At 50.4% G+C, this 21,781-nt stretch overlaps 1 protein-coding gene across 3 annotated transcripts in view; it reads left to right on the top strand.

Annotated features, from left to right (window-relative positions):
* HOOK3 (hook microtubule tethering protein 3) overlaps positions 1–21,781 on the top strand; it is a 1,217,139-nt gene that overhangs the window by 641,061 nt on the left and 554,297 nt on the right. For all 3 annotated transcript variants that reach the window (XM_086961833.1, XM_086961832.1, XM_086961834.1), the window contains one exon: positions 13,235–13,436. In XM_086961833.1, the coding sequence (XP_086817959.1) occupies positions 13,235–13,436 (202 nt within the window). The remainder of the gene's footprint in view (positions 1–13,234; positions 13,437–21,781) is intronic.

The following is a 21,781-nucleotide window of genomic DNA, read 5'->3' as shown; positions in this document are numbered from 1 at the left end:
GTCTATCACTGTTACCTAACTAGACAACCACAACCACTGTAGATAGACAGTTTGATGGCAGTTGTTCAGGACCTAAAAACAGACACTACAGCAAGAAACATGTTGACCACTTTATAATAATGCACAGCATAGTGAATCCAGAAAGATCTTCAAGCTGCAAAACTACACCGACAGGTAAGAAACTATTCGTTATGGAAGATTCATAACACACTCCTCTCAAGGTGGTAGTCTAGCTAAATGACAAGTCAAAAGAGGGGGATGCCATGGAACCCCATCGGTATGCCAAAAGTGTGACATAGGATACAGTTCGGCCCTCTTTCCACCAGCGTCGCAAATCACTGTGCTTGAATAAAAGCACCCGGTGTCTGTGCATAGTGGGGTCAAGGCAGTTGTGTCATGCAAATCTGAAAGAAACAGGTTATTATTAGATTCCCTACCTTAGAATATCCCCAGGCGTCAGACTGGATCTGGAAATTTTTGCGTAGCAGTCCCCCTGCGCGTCTTCTGCGGCTCCGCGTCTGTCGTCGGTGTCGTGGGCGCCGTGATGACATCGTCGGAGTACTTAGACGCCGCTTCGTGCACTGGCGTCAGTTCCCCCTTTTTTATTTTCCACGCCAGCAGCGCAGATCCGGAAAAAGTGGTACCTTAGTCATTTTTTGACTAAACTTTTTACGATCCCTTTTGATAATCTTTCGAGCCTTCGACTCCGAACGGTGCCGGTAGGGATGCCAGGTATTAAACCCTGTGAGGACTGCGACTGACTGATGTCGGTCACCGACCCTCACCACCGGTGCCTCCACTGTCTCAGCGTCGAACACGACGACAAGGCCTGCTCCGACTGCCGGGCCCTGTCATCAAAAGCTAGGCGGGAGCGGTCCCGCAAGCGGCTCGAGCTCCGGCAGTCGGCCCGCGCCGCGAGAGGTCCCGGTCCGGACGGAGGTCAAGGGACCGGTCGAGGGGTTGGAGCGATCATAGCTCCGGGAGTCGCCATCACTCCTCAGGCTCGAAGTCGTTAGGTAAGCACAAGAAGTCGAAGAGACGTCATCGCTCTTCCGACTCCCCCCGACGCGGCCGGGGGTTCGGTGACACCGCCAACGCGGCTCTGTCAGAGTCGCGGGCGTCGCAACCTGCCCAATACCCTCCGGTCCCTGGGCAGCAAGCTACGCCGGAGTAGATCGAGCGCTTCCTCATAGCCATGAGGTCCCTCACTCCTCCTGCGGGCTCCGCGGCACCTTTGGGCCCAGCGGACCCGTCTAGGGGGCCCTAGCGGGTCGGGTGTTTCGCCGGCGCCTTCGGGCCCGGCGCCGCAGGGCCCCACTGGATCCGCTTCTGGATCTGGGTCGTCGCCGGTTGACCTGACGACAACACCGGCGCCGGTCCCTCGGGTGTCACCTCCGGCGCCATCTTCGGGCGGCACCGTCCCCGATACCTCCCTCGATCCGGTTCCGGCGTCTGAGCGGCGCCGCTGGGCGCCACTGTCTCGACGCCGCTAAAGGAGTTTTACTTCAATGAACCGACCCCACCATTTGACAATCCTGATTATCAGGAGATGGGTGATGAGGAGTATTGGGAGGGGTCTGAGGACCCTCTGACACGTGAGTGTCAGTCCCAGGAGGACTGGACAGGTGGACTTGGGGTTGCAAGTGGTCTGGACACTTCGCCAGCACTGGTTTTGTCTCACCTCCTACCGTGGCTACAGAGGAGGGGGCAACCTTCAGTGTGGTGTTGACCCGGGCGGCCAAGGCTTTGGGCCTTGAGCTCCCCGTCGCGGCCGTGAGGACTAACCTCCTCACTGAGGTCCTTAAACCGCAGTCAAGCTCGGCTGAGCCTCTGCTGCCGTTTAATGAGGCCTTGACTGATGTTCTTTTGGGCACTTGGTCCAGGCCCGCTACAGGTCAGCCTGTAGATAGGAACGTGGCCAGACGCCACCGCCCTGCCCCGGGCGACCCTTGTTTCCTGTCCACCCATCCCACCCCGAGAACCTGGTCTTCCAGGCCTCAAACTCCCAGACCGCATTCCCGTCTGCTCCGCCTGATCGGGAATCTAAGAGGTATGAGCAATACGGCAAGAAGGTATTCTCCTCCCTGAGTCTGGGACTGCGGGCTTCCAACACCACATGCTTCTTGGGCCGCTACACCCACTCCCTGTGGGACACGGTCGCGGACGTGCTGCCACAATGCCCGGCGGAGGTAAAGGCTAAACTCGCTCAAGCCCTTGCGGAGGGTCGAGATGCAGCATGTTTTTCCATCCGGTGTGGGCTGGATACCACCGACTCACTAGGCAGAGCGATGGCAACGACGGTGGCAATTCGTTGCCACGCCTGGTTGAGGTCCGCCAACTTTTCGGCAATGTCCAGAATACCCTCATGGACATGCCGTTTGATGACCGTCGCCTTTTTGGCGACAAGGCAGACCATGCGCTTGAGCGCTTTAAGGACTCCAGGGCTACGACCAAGTCCTTGGGCCTCTCGGCCCTGCGCCAGCAAACGGGTGCCTTTCGCTCCTTTCTTGGCCAAGGAAGGGGCACCCCCACACGTGCCGCCAGCCACGCACCGCAGACTAACATCCAACGCGGTGGTGGCCGTGGAACAGCCGTGTAGGCGGTTGGGGACAACGGCGAGGCCAGTCCACACCTTCCCCCGCAGCATCCACCTCAAAACCCTCCTAGTCCGTGCTTTCAGGCCCATGTGACGCCAGTGGGGGGCAGGGTTTGCCATCACCACTCTCACTGGCGCACTGTCACTTCAGACAGGTGGGTGCTGCAGATCGTCCGGAGGGGCTACTCCCTCCCCTTCGAGGCGACCCCTCCAGCCATGCCACCGCAATACCACCGCGTGTTGGGGAATCATTTGCGACTTATGCAGGAGGGAGTTTAGGCCCTCTTGGCCAAGGGGGCCATCGAGCGCGTTACTGGGCCAGAAGTAGGGTGTGGTTGCTACTCCCACTACTTTCTGGTGCCCAAGAAGGGCAAAGGGGGCCTACGCCCTATCTTGGTTCTACGAAACGTCAACGGCTTCCTCCGGAAGGAGAAGTTCAAGATGCTGACTTTGGCTCAGGTCTTAGCTGCCCTGGACCCAGGAGACTGGATGGTAGCGTTGGACTTAGAGGTCGCTTATTTCCACATCCCCGTCCTGCCGGCCCACCGGCGCTACCTGCGGTTCACGGTAGGCCACGAGCACTTTCAGTTTACTGTGCTCCCCTTCGGCCTTACCAGCACCCCACGGGTGTTCACGAAGGTGATGGTGGTGGTCGCAGCTCATCTACGCAGGTTAGGGGTTTCAGTCTTTCCCTACCTCGACGACTGGTTGTTGAAGGCGGGCTCGACCCAGACAGTCGTCAGCCAACGGCAGACCTCCTGCACCAGCTGGGGTTTTCCATCAATGTGCCGAAGTCACACCTGTGCCCCTCTCAGAAGCTCCTCTTCATCGGAGCGGTTCTCGACTCGGTGCAGTTTTGGGTTTACTGTCCCGAACAGCGGGTTCGGGATATTCAGGCTCTGATTCCACTCTTTCAGCTTTTATCCCGGGTCTTGGTCAGGTTAACGCTGCGGCTTCTGGGGCTGATGGCCTCCTGCATCCTTCTGGTGCATCACGCCCGGTGGCGGATGCGGGCTCTGCAGTGGGACCTGAAGTTTCAGTGGGCCCAGCATCAGGGCAACCTGGCTGACCATGTCCTGATCTCGGAGGGCACTGCGAGACAGCTGCAGTGGTGGCTCAAGAACTGCGATTGGGTCAGCAGCAGATCCCTCTCCCTTCCCCAACTTGGAACACGTAGTTGTGACGGACGCGTCCCTCCAGGGCTGGGGAGGCCACATGGGAGAGGCGGAGATCAGAGGCCTCTGGTCTCCGGCGGAGTCCCGGCTCCATATCAACCTTTTGGAGCTGTGGGCGATTCGTCTAGCACTGAAGGCATTCCTCCCCTCTGTCTGGGGGAGTGTAGTGCAGGTGTTCACGGACAACACCACCGCCATGTGGTACTGCAACAAAGGGGGTGGGGTTGTGGACCCTATGCCAAGAGGCTCTGCGCCTTTGGCAGTGGCTGGGACATCAGGGGGTGACCCTGGTGGTTCAACACCTGGCAGGTTCTCTGAACGCCAGGGCAGACAAACTCAGTCGCCGGTGCATGATGGATCACAAATGGCGTCTGAACTCGGACGTGGCGCAAGGTCTCTTTATGCAGTGGGGAGAGCCTTGGTTAGATCTATTTGCCACCGAAGAGAACGCGCAATGTCATCAGTTCTGCGCGTTGGAATTTCCAAGGCGGCACTCACTCGGAGACGCTTTTCGTCGCGAGTGGAGTTGCGGTCTGTTGTACGCCTTTTCGCCTATACCACTTCTGCCCAGAGCGCTGAAGATCAAATGTGACCGGGCCCAAGTCATCCTTGTGGCTCCGGACTGGGCACGAAGATACTGGTATCCCGAGCTACTCAGCATGTCAGTCGATCCCCCCATTTGTCTGCCTCTTCAGGAGGACCTTCTGTTGCAGCTGCAGGGGACAGTCCTCCACCCGAACCTGTCCAGTCTCCACCTCCATGCGTGGAGATTGAGCGGCAACAGTTGAGTCCATTTGACTTGCCTACTGAGGTCTTTGATGTGATTCTGGCAGCCAGGCGTCCCTCCACAAAATCGGTATACGCCTGCAGGTGGAACAAATTTGTTGCATGGTGCACAGCAAATGCTGTGGATACCCTTTCTGCCCCCTTTTCAGAGGTTCTCCTCTTTCTTCTTTCTCTTGCCCAGCAGGGCTCTCCTCTAGGCACTATCAAGGGCTACCTCTCTGCCATTTCAGCCTTTTTAAGGCTACCTGATCAGCCTTCTCTTTTCAAGTCACCGGTTGTAAATAGATTGAAGGGCATCACTCACATGTTTCCTCCTGTTTCTTTTGTGATGCCTCAGTGGGACTTGAACCTTGTTCTTACTTACTTGATGTCCGCTCCTTTCGAGCCACTGGACAATTGCCCTCTTCGTCTTCTCACTCTTAAGACTGCCTTCCTGTATGCCATCACCTCTGCCAGGAGAGTGAGTGAGTGAGCTCCAGGCTCTTCCAAACCTCCTTTCCTTTCTGTCCATCCGGACAAAGTTGTCGTGAGAACGCGCCCTCTTTCCTGCCCAAGGTAGTCACAGCTTTCCACATCGGGCAGTCCATCACCTTGCCCACCTACTTTCCGCCTCCGCATCCCTCGAAAGAGGAAGAGAGGCTCCGCCGTCTGGACCCAAAACGTGCGCTCTTCTATCTGGATCGCACATGCCAGTTCCGGGTGGATGACCAACCCTTTGTTGGTTACGTGGGCGCTAAGAAGGGACGGGTGGTGCACAAACGAACCATCTCTCGGTGGGTTGTGTTGTGCATCAAGTTATGCTACTCTTTGACTAAAAAGGAGCCTCCTGTTGGGCTGAGGGCCCATTCCACTTGGGCCACAGCGGCTACTACTGCCCTAGGTCAGGGAGTCCCCTTGCAGGACATCTGTCAGGCCGCCACGTGGGCCTCGCTGCACACCTTCGCTAGACACAACTGCCTGGACAGCCAAGTCCGGAGAGATGTTTTTTTTGGCCGTTCTGTTCTCTAGGGCTTTCTGGTGTGATCATTGGTTCGCAGACCCACCACCGGGGTTGGTATTGCTGGGGTATCTATTCTAAGGTAAGGAATCTAACACTAACCTGTTTCTTTCAGATGCACAAGTTACTTACCTTCGGTAACGATATATCTGTAAGAAACAGTATTTGGTGTTAGATTCCTTACCGCCCAACCCATCCTCCCTGTTCGGCGAACAGATATCTAGGGTTAAGGTTCTTTCCTTTGAGGGCCCTAATTTCATGGCATCAGTGTCGGTTTTTACCATGGCTCTGCGTTTCTGGCGCGGAAAAGCTGTGTATAAGACTGACGTCAGCGTGCGAGGGCGGCGTCTATGTACTCTGACGAAGTCATCCCAGCTCCAACGACGACGGACGCGGAGCCTCAGACGACGCCTACCGACGCGCTGGGGTACTGCTACACAAAACTTTCCGGATCCAGTCTGATGCCTGGGAATATTCTAAGGTAAGGAATCTAACACTAACTACTGTTTCTTACAGATACATCGTTATCGAAGGTAAGTAACTTGTTCTTCAATGTGTCTGAAATCAAGTGCAGCGCTCATCGTATCGAAGCGCTTCTAATTATCCAACACAGTTTGTAGAACCAATACTGTAGTGCAGCGCTCAATTACATTAAAGCGGGCTACTACTTAAATCCTAATCGGGCCATGCACCAACGGTGCCTTACATTTTTATCCTGTCTCCTGCATCATGCACGAAAGGCTGAATGGGAAGAGCAGGTATCCAGCTCCTTTGCTTTAAGTGTGTTAAGTCGGAAGTGATCGCATGATCTATTTCCGGTTCAAAGGGGTGCTGGGAAATGTAGTTACCCGTATCAAAGGTCTAATAAAAGCAGTTTTGGGCACCCCCATATGTGTGGTGTAAATTAATTTTCATTGCAATCCTATGCAGGAGGATGAATCTCACTGTATTGGTTTAAATTGTTTTAAACTTTGCGCGCAGGTCTTAATTGGTTTATCATTTGCAGGAGTGCTGTGAATCATAGTTTTAATATGGTTTTGGTGCCAGACATGCTTAAATTTCTTACTTCTGTATGGCTACGTGCATATATATTATGCAGTTATGTTAAACAAGATCTCAGAACAAGGGCCCACATCTGTGTGGTTGTCATAGGTATGTATGTTATCTCAAACACAAATACGAGTACTGATTGTGAAAATTCTGTCTTCTTATGAGGGTCATAATGTAAATGTGCCCTATTTTCTTGAGGCTCTTGATAGATATATAGGGCATGAAAAGGTTTCGTGTTTGGCTGCACATGGTTAAGAACACCATCTATCCCTCAACCGTATGCATTATACTGAAATTGTTGCCATTGTAGCCCTGCATTAGGCATGTTTCTTATGTTGCTCTCCTGCCTCATGCTTTTTGATATCCTGCTCTGCACAACAGAGGCTGTACTTTACCTTCTCAAGACTTCCGCATGTTGAGGTGTGCAAGTTCCCAATCTGGTCTGTACATCACAAAGCACGTTTTTCCTTTTTCGAGGGTGGCTCTGGCTAGGAGTCTGCTTGCGAGGTGGATGTTGCATCTGAATGTGCCTCAAAATTCGACGTGAGCGTTGCCTCTGCAGCTCCTCGGCCTGACTGAAATGAAATGAAATGAATTAAATGAAATTTGGTTTATAAAGCACATGGCTGCTCGAGAGCGTCCCAGCGCTGCAGAACAAAAGGCAACCTAAGATGGGGTCGTTGAAAAAGAGAAAAGTTTTAAGAAGTATCCGAAACTTCCAGTAATTGGGTTCAGTTCGAATCGTCACAGGGAGGGCATTCCACAGCGTTTCCGCATTAACAGAGAAACGACGCCCCCCCTGAGCGCGCCTTCCTCACTCTGGGGACAATGGCCAAATTTCCCAGGTCAGAGCGTAAAGTCCGAGGGGACTTATACGGGCGGACCAAACTCCTCAAAATGGGGGGGTCCTTTGTCCTGAAGAGACTTGTGTATTATACAGGGAGATTTGAATTTTATTCTTTCCCGTATCGGCAGCCAGTGAAGAGATCTTAATGCTGGCTTAGCCGAGGCTCTTAATGAGGAGCCAGTCAGCAGCCTAGCTGCTGAATTCTGGACACGCTGGAGGGTGTTGATGGTTGCTTCGGGTGCCGCCAGAAACAGGGCATTGCTGTAGTCCAGTCTAGATATTATTAGACCCTGGATTAACAGCTTCCTGGACTGGAAAGGCAGAAGTGGAAGAACCTTTCCTACAGACCGAAGTAACCCATAGCATATGCCTGCTGATTTCTTTGCTTGGGTCTTAAAGGTAAGGTCCCGCTCAAACCAGACCCCTACTTTAAAATGCCCTGGCTAGCCATACATCACTCCCCTTATTTTATCTGTAAATGGGGAATAGTAGACTAATAAATCCTTTTTAAAGTGCAAACATATCATCCCTAAGGCTTTCAAGGCGTTGGGGGCCCGTCAGGGAGATTAAGTGAGCGATTGCCAAGAGTACCATGATGCTAAGCTACAAGCGATGCCGGGGATTGAACCGTGAGCCCTGCACTCAAGACTCAGCTGCTCTTGCCACTGTGCCACACCCCTCCCCTGCGATTGCGCTGTTTTAAGGTTTTGAGCTGTAATCTGTAGATTCTCTTTGATGCACAGAAGTGTCCTACAGATTACAAACTATATACCTTGGTGAGGCATTATTGTAGGTCAGAAGTAGGCTCTGTCTTTTACATACAGAACAGTTTCCATTGAAATGGCATCAAAATGCCAACATACAGTCTTACTAATAAAACTTTGTAGCGCATAGGCAATGTGTGGAAATGTGGTTTCAGCAAAATATATCATTTGTACACCACCAAGTAAAGTGTCTTGATTGTTTTGATCCTATTACATTTTTCCAGAACGCTTCAGAATTACAAACAAGTTGCCCATTTGTGGTTTCCTAACAGCTGATATGTTTTGAAACATTTGCAAAGTTTATTTCCAGGTATTTAAAAGTTGTTGTGTGTTACAAAAAAACTGACAGCTTACAGCCTTTGTTTTCACATGCCCTTTACCACCACAACGAGATTTCCAACTAGTCCACTTTACTATTCTGTCTTTGACTGCAAAGTTAGAGAATTTTGTAAACACCAATCCACATGTTAAAGGAATAGGCAGAAATTTGTCAGAAGATGCAGCCTGACATTTTCCCTCTACTTTTGAAAACTTTGCACTTGTGACCACCTGAAAATAAAATGTGATTTCCCCCTTTCACTGCCATTGGTAATCTTTAGCCTTTGTTCTACACTATTGTTCCTCTATGCTTATCCGTGCAGATGTCCACCTCCATGCTTTTCCCTTCATCTCGGGATTCAGAGCTCATGCACTGGATTTGTGAGGTCCACACTACGAACACTGTCCAACAGGGCAGGAATTACAGGTTCATTGTTTGAGGTGGAGTTATTCAAATTACGACAACCAAGAAGGACTCACCCTGCATCCAGGACTGTTAATCCCATTTAGATAACATTATCTGGACAGTGCTCCAAAATCCCAAAAGCGGTAGAGGTTCTAACCCATAGAAGGTGTCTTTGTGTTTGTGTGCGCAGGACAGAACCAATCCCTGAACCAGTATTGCCTGAAACATCTAGGGCAGAAGACTTGTTGTTACCACCATTGTTTATACACCAAGAAAACATCAGTGCCCGTCATAAATAGTCTCTATAATCCATGTTCATTCAGCACGCACAGACACGGCTTCTTAATCCAAAGGCATCACGTAGTGTAGACAAATTCCAGATTTTATTTCTTTGAAAACGAAGTGCTTCACAGCCGACGCACGTTTCGCCCCCTATGGGCTTCCTCAAGGCCGAAATCCAATGTATACATCACTCTTATCTACTGACGCTTATATAGTTCAAAATCCCTTAAAGAATAATCCGCCCAATGTATATTTCAATTTAGTTGCACACTATTAAAAGTGAGTCGTCCTCATTTATTGTGATTGTGGAGCCATGAGAAGTTACAGCATGAAGCCCAAAACGTGTCTCCGACCAAGACGTTAACGCGACCAGATTCCGTTTATACCACATAATATTTGTTAGCTCTGTTTAAGTGGTACACTTGGCTGGAAGTCATATTATTGTGCGTAATGATAATGTTATTCTGTATCTGGTTCAATGTAATCATACCCCCATAAGCTAGGCCTTGACCTCTAGAGCATCAAACCTACAAGACTCAATGAGGTACTGGAGGCAAAACTAGCAGCTTAAAAACAAGTATTGAGTATCCTGATCAACAAGGAACACATGCTCTCTTACCAACAATTACCAAAGTCATCCCCGTAACTTCAATAACGCTGAAAATGGCCTCCCAGCAGCAATATGGTTCAGTTTGATATTTCTGAGAGTCTACTGTTAATCTCCCACTAGAAATGTCTGTCCACTTAAAGAACTTGTGCAGTTAGTTTATGTGATAGGTAATAATGGAATTCACCTTGTCTCAGGCTGCTTCTAAAAATGGCAGCGAATGGTATCGGTGGCAATGGGAGATATAGTAATGTGCCTGGATCACATAGTCTTGGCTGATGAGAAAGGTAGTTAAGAAAGCCCCGCTCTGATTACAACATTCGCCTCTGGTGTGCATTCTCTTCTCTTTTTGTCTGCCATAACCATAATGATACTGTGAGTATTTTAAAGTCATGGATAACATCTTCTTAATTGCCGAACAGGCAGTTAGAAAAGAAAGTGGCAGATTGCAGGGAGAATAGGGTAGCAGTAACACTTTCCTACCACCCCCTAAACAACTTTTGAGCTGACATATCTGCATATCAATTACTATTAGTAAAATACTAATTCTAGAAACAAAGTGAGTAGAGGACACTGCTGAGGAACATATATTGGCATACTGGTGCTATAAGTGAAAGGCCTAAAGGGTCTCTCTGCACTATACAAATCTCATCTCATCTCAACAGAAACAGGAAATTTAGAGAGAAAATAACTGGAGACAAAGAGGAGGAACACAATAAATGGAGGAAAGAGCAGGGAGAAAGCAGTTAAAATGAGAGAAAAGCAAGGAGGAGGCACACAAACTTGGAAAGCAGTGAAAACGAGATAAAAGCACTTACCCTTTGAGAAGTTGATGGCTGTGGGTAATGGAGCTCGTGGTTGACTCAGTGATCTGGTTCTTCTGGGACTGTGCGACACTGCTGGCACACAACGCGCTCTTCCAAACGTGCAGAAAACTGAAAGGTTCTTCTGCACGACCAAAAGTAACCCTACTAAAGCTGTTCCCATTTGGCCCTAGTGGATCAGCAGGCACTAGGATTGGCTGATAGCTCTCAAACCAATCCTAGGTAGTTTGGATTCAGGACAAATGGCGTCCATTAAAGAAATGATCACAAACAGACAGAATTACGGATGATTGGTCACCCTAGCTAATACCGTGGTTCTTCGTGATATGAAGTTTCTAATTTCGTTACTTTTTTTTTCTAGTCTCATTTCTTTGCATGGCTGTCTTTTTTTCTTCACATGTTTTTATTCATTTACCCTTCTCCCTTTTCTTCATTTTGCCCTGTCCTTGCTGCTCCTATGTCCTCCCATGACAGGTGCAGTCCTGGTGCAGTAAGTGTGCCAATGTGATGTAAGGTGTTTTTTCACTTTAAATGGAAATCTGGAATTTTAGCTCAGGTTTATATTGCTGTATGATGTTGCTGTGAAGAGTAATCAAGTAAAACATACATTTTGTTGCTACCTTATGTAAAAGAATATTTTTTGATGGTGATGTAGGAAGGAGGTATGCTTTGATTAGCTGTGGCTTTTGTTCCTTTATTTCTTTCCTTGCTCCTGTATGTTTTCAGTATTTTGAGGTGAGGGGAAAGAATGTGCATGTCAAGTTGAACATGCAAGGCTTCTCTTAGCGACTTATGGAGAGCATGAGGTATGTCTTCTTTTTCCCGATTTTCCAGCTCTCCAAAAAGTCAAACATTAGTGTGTCGATCTTTCTCCAAGTCTGTGTTCTTTCCTGACTACCAAGCCAACTGTGGAATGCTTGATTGACCAACTCATGTCTGCTTTATTTAGATATTTACTAATATTATCTCTTGTGATAAATTTTCATAAATTATTGCTTTTTATAATCTTCCAATCCAGAAGAAAGCATTAATTTGATGGCCATGCATTAGTGGAATAGTGTCTTCAAATGTCTTCGAGGTCACGGTAGTCATTATGTCTGGTTTTAGGGTAACTGTGACTTATACTTACCTGAAGGTTTAACAGCCTCTATGTAAAAAAGAATTTCCTTGTCCTGAAACAAAGTCCATTGAATCAGTCTCATATACTTGATTAATAGTGTTTTAATTTAGTTTTTTGTAGCTGTCTGTGAAGTTGTTTGACACTATTGTTAGTTTAGCACAGTATACTAGGATTACTTTCAGGAGGCTTGCACAAGAAGCTATGGCTTTGAGACGGCTTGGCTGCGGAGGTACATAATGAACATTTATATTTTCTTTTCAGAATCGGCCTAGTGCGCTTTGGTCAAAGGAACATAATTGTATTCTTCTAAGTATTGTATTGTGGCTGTGTGCCTTTGTTCTTTGTGTGATTGAAGAATCATTCATGCCGCAGGTACACAAGCCCTAATTAAGTCTCTCCCTCCCACATCCTATCTCATAGGGTAGCTCTTAGTACTTGAGTCTGGACACACTGCCTGGTATTTCATATATGTACACACAAAGATTTTCTGCAACCTGCTTGTTAACTTCGTGCCCGCAGTTATCCGCCACCTGCTCCCTCATCCACGTATCAGAACACAAGTTCAGCTTTCTCTAGGTATTCAACAACTTTGTTCTTATTTTCATCAGCTATGTACTTTCCCACCATATCTCCTTAGTGTTGTCAGTAGGTTTGGATAAGAGTGAGAGATGGGACCAAGATACCAGGTGGTAAGGTACATATCAGCTGCTGTTTTCGCAGTTTACCACCAACTACTGCAAAGCAGATGTGAGTGGTTATTTTAATAGAACCACCAGGTAGTTGCGATTCACAGTACATGCACTACAGAGTAGAGACGTCGCTTCACTCTTTTTTTAAATCCTTTTCTTAATCTATTTTATTTGAAAGGTAATGGACTCCTTGTTTGGTCCTTTGTATCACCATCACCTGAGGAGGGTCCGGCTACACATAGATACCTGGTGGATTGCATTTTGTTGGAGTAAGAAAAGAGCTCTCTACATCAGGAAAAGAATACAGGGTCAGAGATGTGGCAATATCTACTACTGTGGTTTTGTCCCGCTTTGTATAAGCTACTGTATATACAGTATAACTTTCATGGATTCTTGCTCCAGGTGACAGCCAAACTCTCACTTATGAGATGATCATCAAGAGTCATTTAAAAAGTTTATAGTTGGCAACAGTGCCATACATAAGGAGTTTGTCCAACCATTACATTTAGACATTATAGTGAGTGGTAAAAAGGAGTTGCATTGTTTGGATGTACTTGTTGGGTTAAATCACTTGGCTAAAGCACAGGAAAATTATGCAGCTTGAAAGAAAGCTTTAAATCCCTCTGAAGTGTATCAGATTGTAATCATCTCATTTATATTGGGTGAAATATTGTGTTGGACTCCACATAGATATGCACCTTGTTTGATTATAGTTAAAGTATTGAAAGTTTTAGTGTGCACATTTAGTTATGCAGTTGTTGTTCTTCTTCTAGGCATTCTTCGGATAAGGTTGCAAAGTTAGAAGGCCAAGTGGATTCTTACAAAAAGAAGCTGGAAGACCTTGGAGATTTACGAAGACAGGTGAAACTCTTGGAAGAAAAAAACACCATGTACATGCAAAACACAGTCAGTCTGGAGGAAGAGCTGAGAAAAGCAAATGCTGCTCGGAGCCAACTTGAAACTTATAAAAGACAGGTATGGTTATGACGTAACCAAAAATAACATTCCTTTTGCTCAGTAGAAACATGGTTACTCCTTATAACATAATTTTCTTGAAACCTGAGTGAGTGTGGTTGAATATGGGAGAATTTGAGTGATTCGGTGATTAAGTCGATTGTGCTATAGATTTGTTACTTAGTAGTCATTTTAGTATCCGAAACAAAATGCAAGTCAAAGCTTGAGAGATTGCTGGGATGAGGCATTAGCTTGTTGCTATGGTCTACCAGCCCCTGTCCCTCCACTTCAAAATGATCTGCGTGATCCTCTACTTTACCTAGCTTGCGTCCACTGCATCTGTAACAGATTCAACCCTAATCATTCCTGCCTCAACAGCCACTATCTTTTCTATTTTTGCTAGCTGTGAAAAATTATTTTCCATTGTGGCAATCATGACCTTTTGGCTTCTGAGCAGCTCCCCAACCAATGACACAAGCTCCCCCCATGACCACCCAGATCTCTATGTGGAGAATGGATTTGAAGACATCTTGCTGTCTAGACATGTTGCTCTATCGCTGAACCTCCTGATCTTCACTCTGCGGGCAAGACCTCAGAAGAGGGGGCTCATAAGGACATTGTTCCCTAACCTCATATTCTACAGGGGTTTTGTGCTCATGCTACAAAAAAAGGTATTTTTAGTTTTTTAAAGGAATTCTACCCTATTCATCCATGGCTGCTATCGCACCTAAAATGAGTCGCCTGTTTTTACTTTCCTTGCTACCATTTTTTAATGTAATAAATGGTCTTTGCTACCTACAGTCTCGACATGAACCCTGCTTCCTATGGAGTGCAGTGAGCTGCATTGGCTCCTTCCTCCACTGAATGAGAACCACAGGCCGCCACTGTACAAGGTGGCCACAGTTAAGCCTGTCACCACAGTGGTTGCCTGGAGGCCTGTCCTGCTTAAATGTAGTGCCTGACGTCTGTATGTCAGGCATTCTTCTGTTACTGCCAGTACCCACCACCTTGGGATCCTTCAACAAAACTGAGGGTGGTATCCTGTTCCTCTTAATTTGCGATCAGCAGGGAATCTGAAAGGAACAGGTTAGTATTAGATTTCTTACCTTAGAATATCCCCAGTTGTCAGACTCGATCCGGAAACTTTTGCCTAGCAGTTCCCTTGCGCGTCGGTAGGCGTAGTCTGCGGCTCTGCGTCAGTCAGCGTCGTTGGCGCCGGGATGACGTCGCCGGAGTACTTAAACGCCGCCCTCGCGCTCTGACGTCAGTTCTTCTTTTTTCCGCACCAGCAAGCGCCGATCCGGAAAAAGTTGTACCCATAGTCAATTTTTGAATAACTTTTTCGATCCTTTTTGATCGTCTTTCGAAGTCTATCGACTCCGATGGTGCCGATAGGGATGCCTGGGTTCAAACCCTGCACTGATTGTTGCCGAATGATGTCGGTAACCGAACCCCATCGCCAGTGCCTTCACTGTCTGGGCCACGACCATGACGACAAGTCCTGCTCCGACTGCCGGGCCCTGACATCCAAAGCTAGACGGGAGCGGTCCCGCAAGCGACTCGAGCTCCGGCAGTCAGCCCCGCGCCGCTCGAGGTCTCGGTCCGGAAGGAGGTTGAGGGACCAGTCGCACGGCTGGAGTCACCACAGTTCCGGGAGTCGTCATCGGTCTTCGGGATCGAAGTCCTCAGGTAAGAGGAACATGAAGTCGAAGAGGCGACATCGCTCTTCTGACTCCCCCCGACGCTCGCGCGACGCGGCCGGGGGTTTGGGGGACATCGCCCCCGCGGCTCCGCCGGAGCCGCAGGCGTCGCTGCCTGCTCCATACCAGTCGGTCCCTGGGCAGAACGCGACGCCGGAGGAGATCGAGACCTTCCTCATGGCCATGAGGTTGCTCACTCCTCCGTCGGGATCCGCGGCGCCTTCGGGCCAAGCGGCCCATACTGGGTCCCCACGCTGGCCGGGTGCTCCAGTGGCGTCGGGTGCTTCGGCCCCGGCGCCATCTGCGACTTCGGTCCCGACGCCGCAGGGCCCCGCCGGATTCGGCTCCGGGTCGTCGCCGGTCGACCTCACGACCTCGCCGGCCCCCAGGGTGTCGCCCCCGGCGCCGTCACAGGACGACGTTGTCCCCGATCCTACCCTCGATTCGGGTCCGGCGTCAGAGCGGCTCCGCTCGGCGTCGTATTCGACGCCGCTTGGAAATTTCTATTTCTTTTTAAAAAATTTTTTTTTTATTACATTTGTACTTTATTACACCTTCAAATTGTGCACACAGCCTTCATCGCCTACAACCCGGAGGCCGGCGGCAACAGTAGTTCACACCCAAGTCATTAAGTAGAGGTCACACACATAGCCACGACGCCAACCACCCGAAGGCCTGTTGGCGCAACAGTAGGAGAGGAAGAAATGTGAGACAATATCGAGTTATTAAAGCAATTGATGACTGACCACAATATAACAGAACAAAATCCGACCAGCAGCGTTGGTGATGTCACTCCATATCGCAGTTCTGTGTGCACAGGAAATACAGTTTGTATATACATAATAAGCCAACCACCTGATGACCGGAGGATAAAGTCCCCCTGGTAGGGGGAGATGAGAAGGTGTAGTAAACCACTAAAAACCCACCCAAGAACAAGACCCCCACCCTGCAAACTAGCCAGACTACCTATACCCGTGACCACTCGCCCACCCCCACCCATTACCACGTCTACGGTCGAACTCAGGACCCATAGCTACTGACTCAAGGACCCAATGGAACGGAGCAAAGTACTAGAGGGACTATGCGAACCACCACCCAGAACAGCCGTCATAAGTATCCACCCAGCACACTGCACAGACAAGACGTAGGCGGGATCCCCCACCCACCTTCGGGAAGGGAACATTCAACCATCATTCTCATCAGAGTCAACCATCGACACTCTACCTTCCTGCAGCTCATCCAAAACCTCCCCCTCAGAATCCGACTCACTGCCCCCTTGCGCGCTCTGGAATTCCTTAAATAACCCCCAGAAGTTCTTGGGGCGACTTTTCGGGGGAAGCAGTTCACTGTACACCTCCGACTGCGTACAACAGTAAAGCAAATCGGCCTCCCAGCGCTTCTTAGTAGGAACTGGCCCCCTCATCCAGCACAACGCAACCAAACGCTTGGCTGCCAGCAACGCTGCGTCAGCAAGCCGCCTCAATGCCACCGGCAGCGGTTTAGAGAAACCCAGCAATGCCAGCGCCGGGCAGGGTAAAACCTCTGCGCCAAGGAAAGAGCTAAGTTCCGCGAAGACCTCTCCCCAAAACTTATGGATGCTAGGACAAGTCCAGGCCATATGGAGAAAATCAGCCACAGGGAAATGGCAGCGCTCACACTCCGCTGAATCCCGCAGCCCATACCTATGTAGCCTATCCGGCGTGTAATATACCCGCTGCAGGTACTTAAAGTGAATTAGGCGGTGCCTACTGTTGAGTGAAATTTTCAGAGTGTTAGCGCAGCAATAACGCCACATCTCGTCTGTGATCGGGGATTGAAGGTCAGCCTGCCAGGCCAATCGGGCCCTGGAGGGGGGGCACCGCCGATGCCCATCACCAAGTTTCTTAAGAGCAGTGATCAACTTACGGGAAGAGGGGGTCTTAATCACATATGTGAGCTCAGGCACTTCCTGCGGTTCCGCCAGCTCCGGGCCCAATGAAACCAGTGCCGCTCTACGAACCCTGTGGTACTGGAAGCTATGTAATAGCGTCGCCCCAGGGCAGGACTGGAGGGCCTGCTGCGACATCTTCATAGTGACATTTAGGAAGAGATCTCCCATCTTGTCGATGCCCAACTCCTGCAACGCTTTCAGGACGCCTTTCTCCGTCAGCGGGGCTAACCATGCTGCCCACTCCACTCGCAGTAAGGGGGAGTACAACAGTGCACTCTCGCGAGAGCGAACCATTGCATGCCAAGCGTGATTTGTGGCAGCAATCGAATCCAAGTTACCGACCCTCCGATCGGCTGGATAGCAGATCGTGGCCGGGAGAGGGATGGGGTCCGCAAAGAGGTGTTCCATTTTCACATGCGGGATGCCAGGATCCCCGTGAATCCATGTATGAAGATGTGCCCCCTGTGCTATCCTGTAGTACCGTTCCAGGTCCGGAGCCCCCAGACCACCTTGCTCATAAGGAAGAAGGAGCGTTTGCCATTGAACCCTTGGCTGTTTACCCCCCCATGCGAGTCGGATTAGCGTTTGGGTAAGCTGCCGAAAAAAGGCCTTAGAGAGGACCACAGGTATATTTGTGAAGAGAAAGAGGAATCTGGGGAGCACCACCATTTTCATGAGCGCTATCCTACCCATAAGGGACAACAGGAGCCTGCACCACACCTCCACATCATCCACCAGTTTGGAATAGGCAACCCCGTAATTTTCCCGTATCAGGACCTCAGGGTCAGTGTGAACGCGGATCCCTAAATAACGTATGGAGTCCGTGGTCCATTGCAATGGGTACTCCGAGTCGAATGGGCGCGTTACCGGAGTCAAAGGCAGCGCCACCGATTTATTCCAATTGACTCGAAGGCCCGACAGGGCCCCGAACCTCACTACTTCCCGCAATACCGCCGAGAGATTCACTTCCGGGTCACGGACATACAGCAGAGTGTCATCCGCGTAACTCGAGATACCAATCTGGTACGATGGAAAGTTGATTCCCTCGAACCTGTGATATTCCCTTATAGCGCAGGCCAGGGGTTCCGCCACCATGGCGTACAGCAGTGGGGAGAGGGGACAGCCCTGCCGAGTGCCCCTACTGATCTCGATCGGGGCAGTGATCAAATTCCCTATCTTTAGACGCGCAGTGGGTTTGTAGTACAGTGCCCCCAGCATCTGCAGAAATGTTTCTCCGAGCCCATACTTACGGAGGACTCTGAGCATGAACGACAACTCGACAGAGTCAAAGGCCTTCTCCATGTCCAGGAAAATGGCCACAGCCTTATTTTCCTGCCGGACATGCTGAATAGTGCCCAACACCGTGTGGATGTTATAAGTCAGGTTACGCGTCGGGACAAACCCGGATTGCTCCGGGGCGACCAAGTCCGGAACCAGAAGAGCCAAGCGTGTCGCCAGCACCTTCGCATATAGTTTCGCGTCCACGTTGATCAACGATAGCGGTCAGTAAGAGCCACATTCGTTGGGGGGTTTGCCTGGCTTCGGGATGGGTATGAGCAGCGCCTCCCTCATAGATTTCGTCATGCTGCCTTGCTGACAGATATCGTCAAAAAGGAGCATCAGGTACGGGACCAGTTTATCCTGAAAGGCCTTGTAAAAAGCCACCGTGAGGCCATCCGACCCAGGAGCGCTACCCGACCTCATGCCCTCAAGCGCCTCCGTTATTTCCTCTTTCTGGAACGGAGCCATTAGGAACTCTCTTTGCCAGTCGGCCAAGAAGGGCATTTGTATGTAACTCAAGTAGTCTTCGATTTCCGCCTCAAGGTTGCCAGATTTCGACGAGTACAGTGCCGTATAATAAGTATGGAATTCCGCCAGGACATCCTTCTCCTCCGTCACCACGCCACCAGTAGCCGTCACCAACTCCTCGATCACTAAAGGCCGTCTGCTGTTGCGCATCAGTTTGGCAAGTAGAGAGCCGGGGCGGTCTCGTTCCCCATACGCACGCGCTGTGGCGTATTTACCCATATGTTTTATTTCCCTGTCCGCTTCCTCATGGAATTCCTCTAACAGGGGTTTAAGTTTGTCCGTGACTTCAGCAGAACCCGTATCTCTGGCCTGCCGTTCCAGATCAGCTAGCTGCGTTTCAAGCAGTTTCAGCCGTTGCCTAATAGCCTTGAGCACCCCCGAGTGTTTAGCCATCGTCATCCCTCTGATATATACTTTAAAAGCATCCCAGAGCACCTGGACACTATCTACCGACCCCACATTCGTCGAGAAAAACACCTCTATGTCCTCAACTAGTTCCCCTCTGAAGGCGTCATCTAGGAGGGAATATGGGGGGAATCTCCAGGTAAACGGGGGAATCCTCCTAGCCGGGGCAACTAGGAGCAAAAGCAGAGGCGAATGATCAGACAGTGTGCGAGGTAACACAGTGTACCCCTTCACCGAGTCAAGCAAGGACCGGGAAACAAACCAATAATCAATCCTCGTATGGAGGTTATGGTAGGCTGAGTAATGGGTGAACCCGCCCTGCCCTGAGTGCCTATGGCGCCATACATCCAGCAGGTCAAGCTTCACTAATTCCGTCAGCAGGAGCAGTGCCGAGGCAGCCGGGGACCTGGGGGGACCCGCCGACCTGTCTAATTCTGGGTTCAAAACTAAATTGAAGTCCCCCCCCCACATCATCCTAGAGCCCACATACAGCCTACAGCTATCTGCCAGCGAGGCAAAGAAAACAGGAGAATCATAGTTGGGGCCATACACATTCACTAGCAGCAGATCATGTCCTTTCCCCACACAACGAGCAATAGCATACCGACCCTCCGGATCTACCGCTACCTGCTGAAGCGACAACTGAGATTTAGGGTTAGCCCAGGTGATCACCCCCCTCGCATGCGTGGTGAACCCTGCAGCGACACATGTAGGCCCAAGACCTCTCGTCTGCAACATAGGACTGGACAAAGGCAGGTGGGTTTCCTGCAGTAAGGCGATATCAATCCGGTGTCTCTGCAAGTAGGCCAGAACCTTCCTGAGTTTGCGAAAGTCATTGAGCCCTCTCACATTCCATGATAGTAATCGCAGAGTGCCTGGGCCGCATTCCGACCCTAGTGATTCAACATTCGCCAGTGTAAGACAGAGAACTGATCAGAGTAGAGCAGACGGTACAGTGGACACACCTCAGTAGTTGGCTTAAACAGACCCCCCCCCCCCCCCCAACAGTCCCCAAACTTCCCACAATACATACGCAGCAATAGAATAACAGTACAAACGTCTACCCACCCACAGCCGACCAATCCCAACCCGGTCAGACAGAGCACGTCTCTACCCGCCCTGAACCCCCCCCCAACACAACACACTACAAACCCAAAGACCCTCAAGAGAGTCAGGAGCCGAAAGCGTAGAGGCAGAGGTTCCCAGCCAGACAGCAATGCAATTAAGCAAGAACCAGATACTTCAGTAGCCCCCCCACCCAACCCCCTAGTGTCATTCGGCACCTCCCCCCAGCCCCAGCAAATGCAGAGTGACAAATAACAAGCCCCCAGACATGGGGCAGCACCCCCCAAAAACGAGAGTCAAGCAGTCAACCATAGTAACATCATATCTCTGCCGCAGGACCTAAGCAGCAAGAACCACACCCCACAAAGTCAAATAAGTAGGTTCATAGGACCTGCCGTTGTAGCGCGACATGCACTGGAGACCTAGGCAAGCCGAGTATAGGGACGTAGGGCGGATCACCCCTGGCCGTCCGTAGAGGCGGCTTCCTCCTCATCTTCACGCTGACCCCTCGGGCTGTTGCGTTGTTCCTTGGCCCATTCCTTGAGAGACTTTTTCAGGTCCGCCGGGTCCGTGAAAAAATGCGAGTGCCCCTGCTTATTGATCCTGAGTCTCGCCGGGTACAACATGGCGTAGTCCAACCCCAAGTCTCATCTGTTTTTTGTATGGGGCAAAGCGCTTTCTTTCCTCCTGCACTCTCGCCGTGAAGTCAGGGTAAAGGGAGATGTTCATGCCCTCAAACTGTAGCTCCCCTTTCTCCCTTGCCAGCCGAAGTGCCAAGTCGCGGTCCCTGTAGTTTAAGAGTTTTGCGATGATCGGCCGCGGTGGAAGGCCAGGTTGCGGCTTCGGTCCCAGAGTGCGATGGGCCCTTTCGACGATAAACATAGGGGAGAAGACATCCTCCCCTAGCAGCGTGCGGAGTAACTTCTCGACAAACAACTCCATCTTGCCAGTATTGGTGGACTCCGCCACTCCCGTGATGCGGACGTTGGAGCGCCGTGAACGTGCTTCCAGGTCCTCCGTCTTGTCTTGTATGTCTTGGAGCAGGCGACTGAACTGCTTTCGATCTTTATCCCATTCCGTATGGGCCTCCTCCGCCTCCGTCAGCCGTCGCTCCGCCATATCCAGCCGCTCAGCAGGTTTGTCCACCCTCTCAGACATGCGGTCCATCCTGAATGAGAGAGCGTCTATTTTCGTGCCGATTGCCGCCATACTATCTTGTAAGCCCTTCTCCATGGTGCAGAGCATTTCGCGGATGTCCGCACACAGTGAGCTATCAGCAGTTGCAGGCTGCGTTGAGGTCTCCGGAGGCGCCCCTTCAGCACCCTTCGGTTTCCGCTGGTCGAACGATAGTTTCGGCTGGTTCCTATCTCCTTTTCCCATAGTGTTGCTTCTAGGTCGAAGGCAAGGCAGCCCAGTCAGTGCCGGCGTGGCGTAATGGGGGCGCCTGGGGAGCGAAC

The sequence above is a fragment of the Lissotriton vulgaris genome, chromosome 3_1 (assembly GCF_964263255.1).
Source record: "Lissotriton vulgaris chromosome 3_1, aLisVul1.2, whole genome shotgun sequence".
NCBI classification, from domain to species: Eukaryota; Metazoa; Chordata; class Amphibia; order Caudata; family Salamandridae; genus Lissotriton; species Lissotriton vulgaris.
This window is presented reverse-complemented; position numbering and strand designations above follow the sequence as displayed.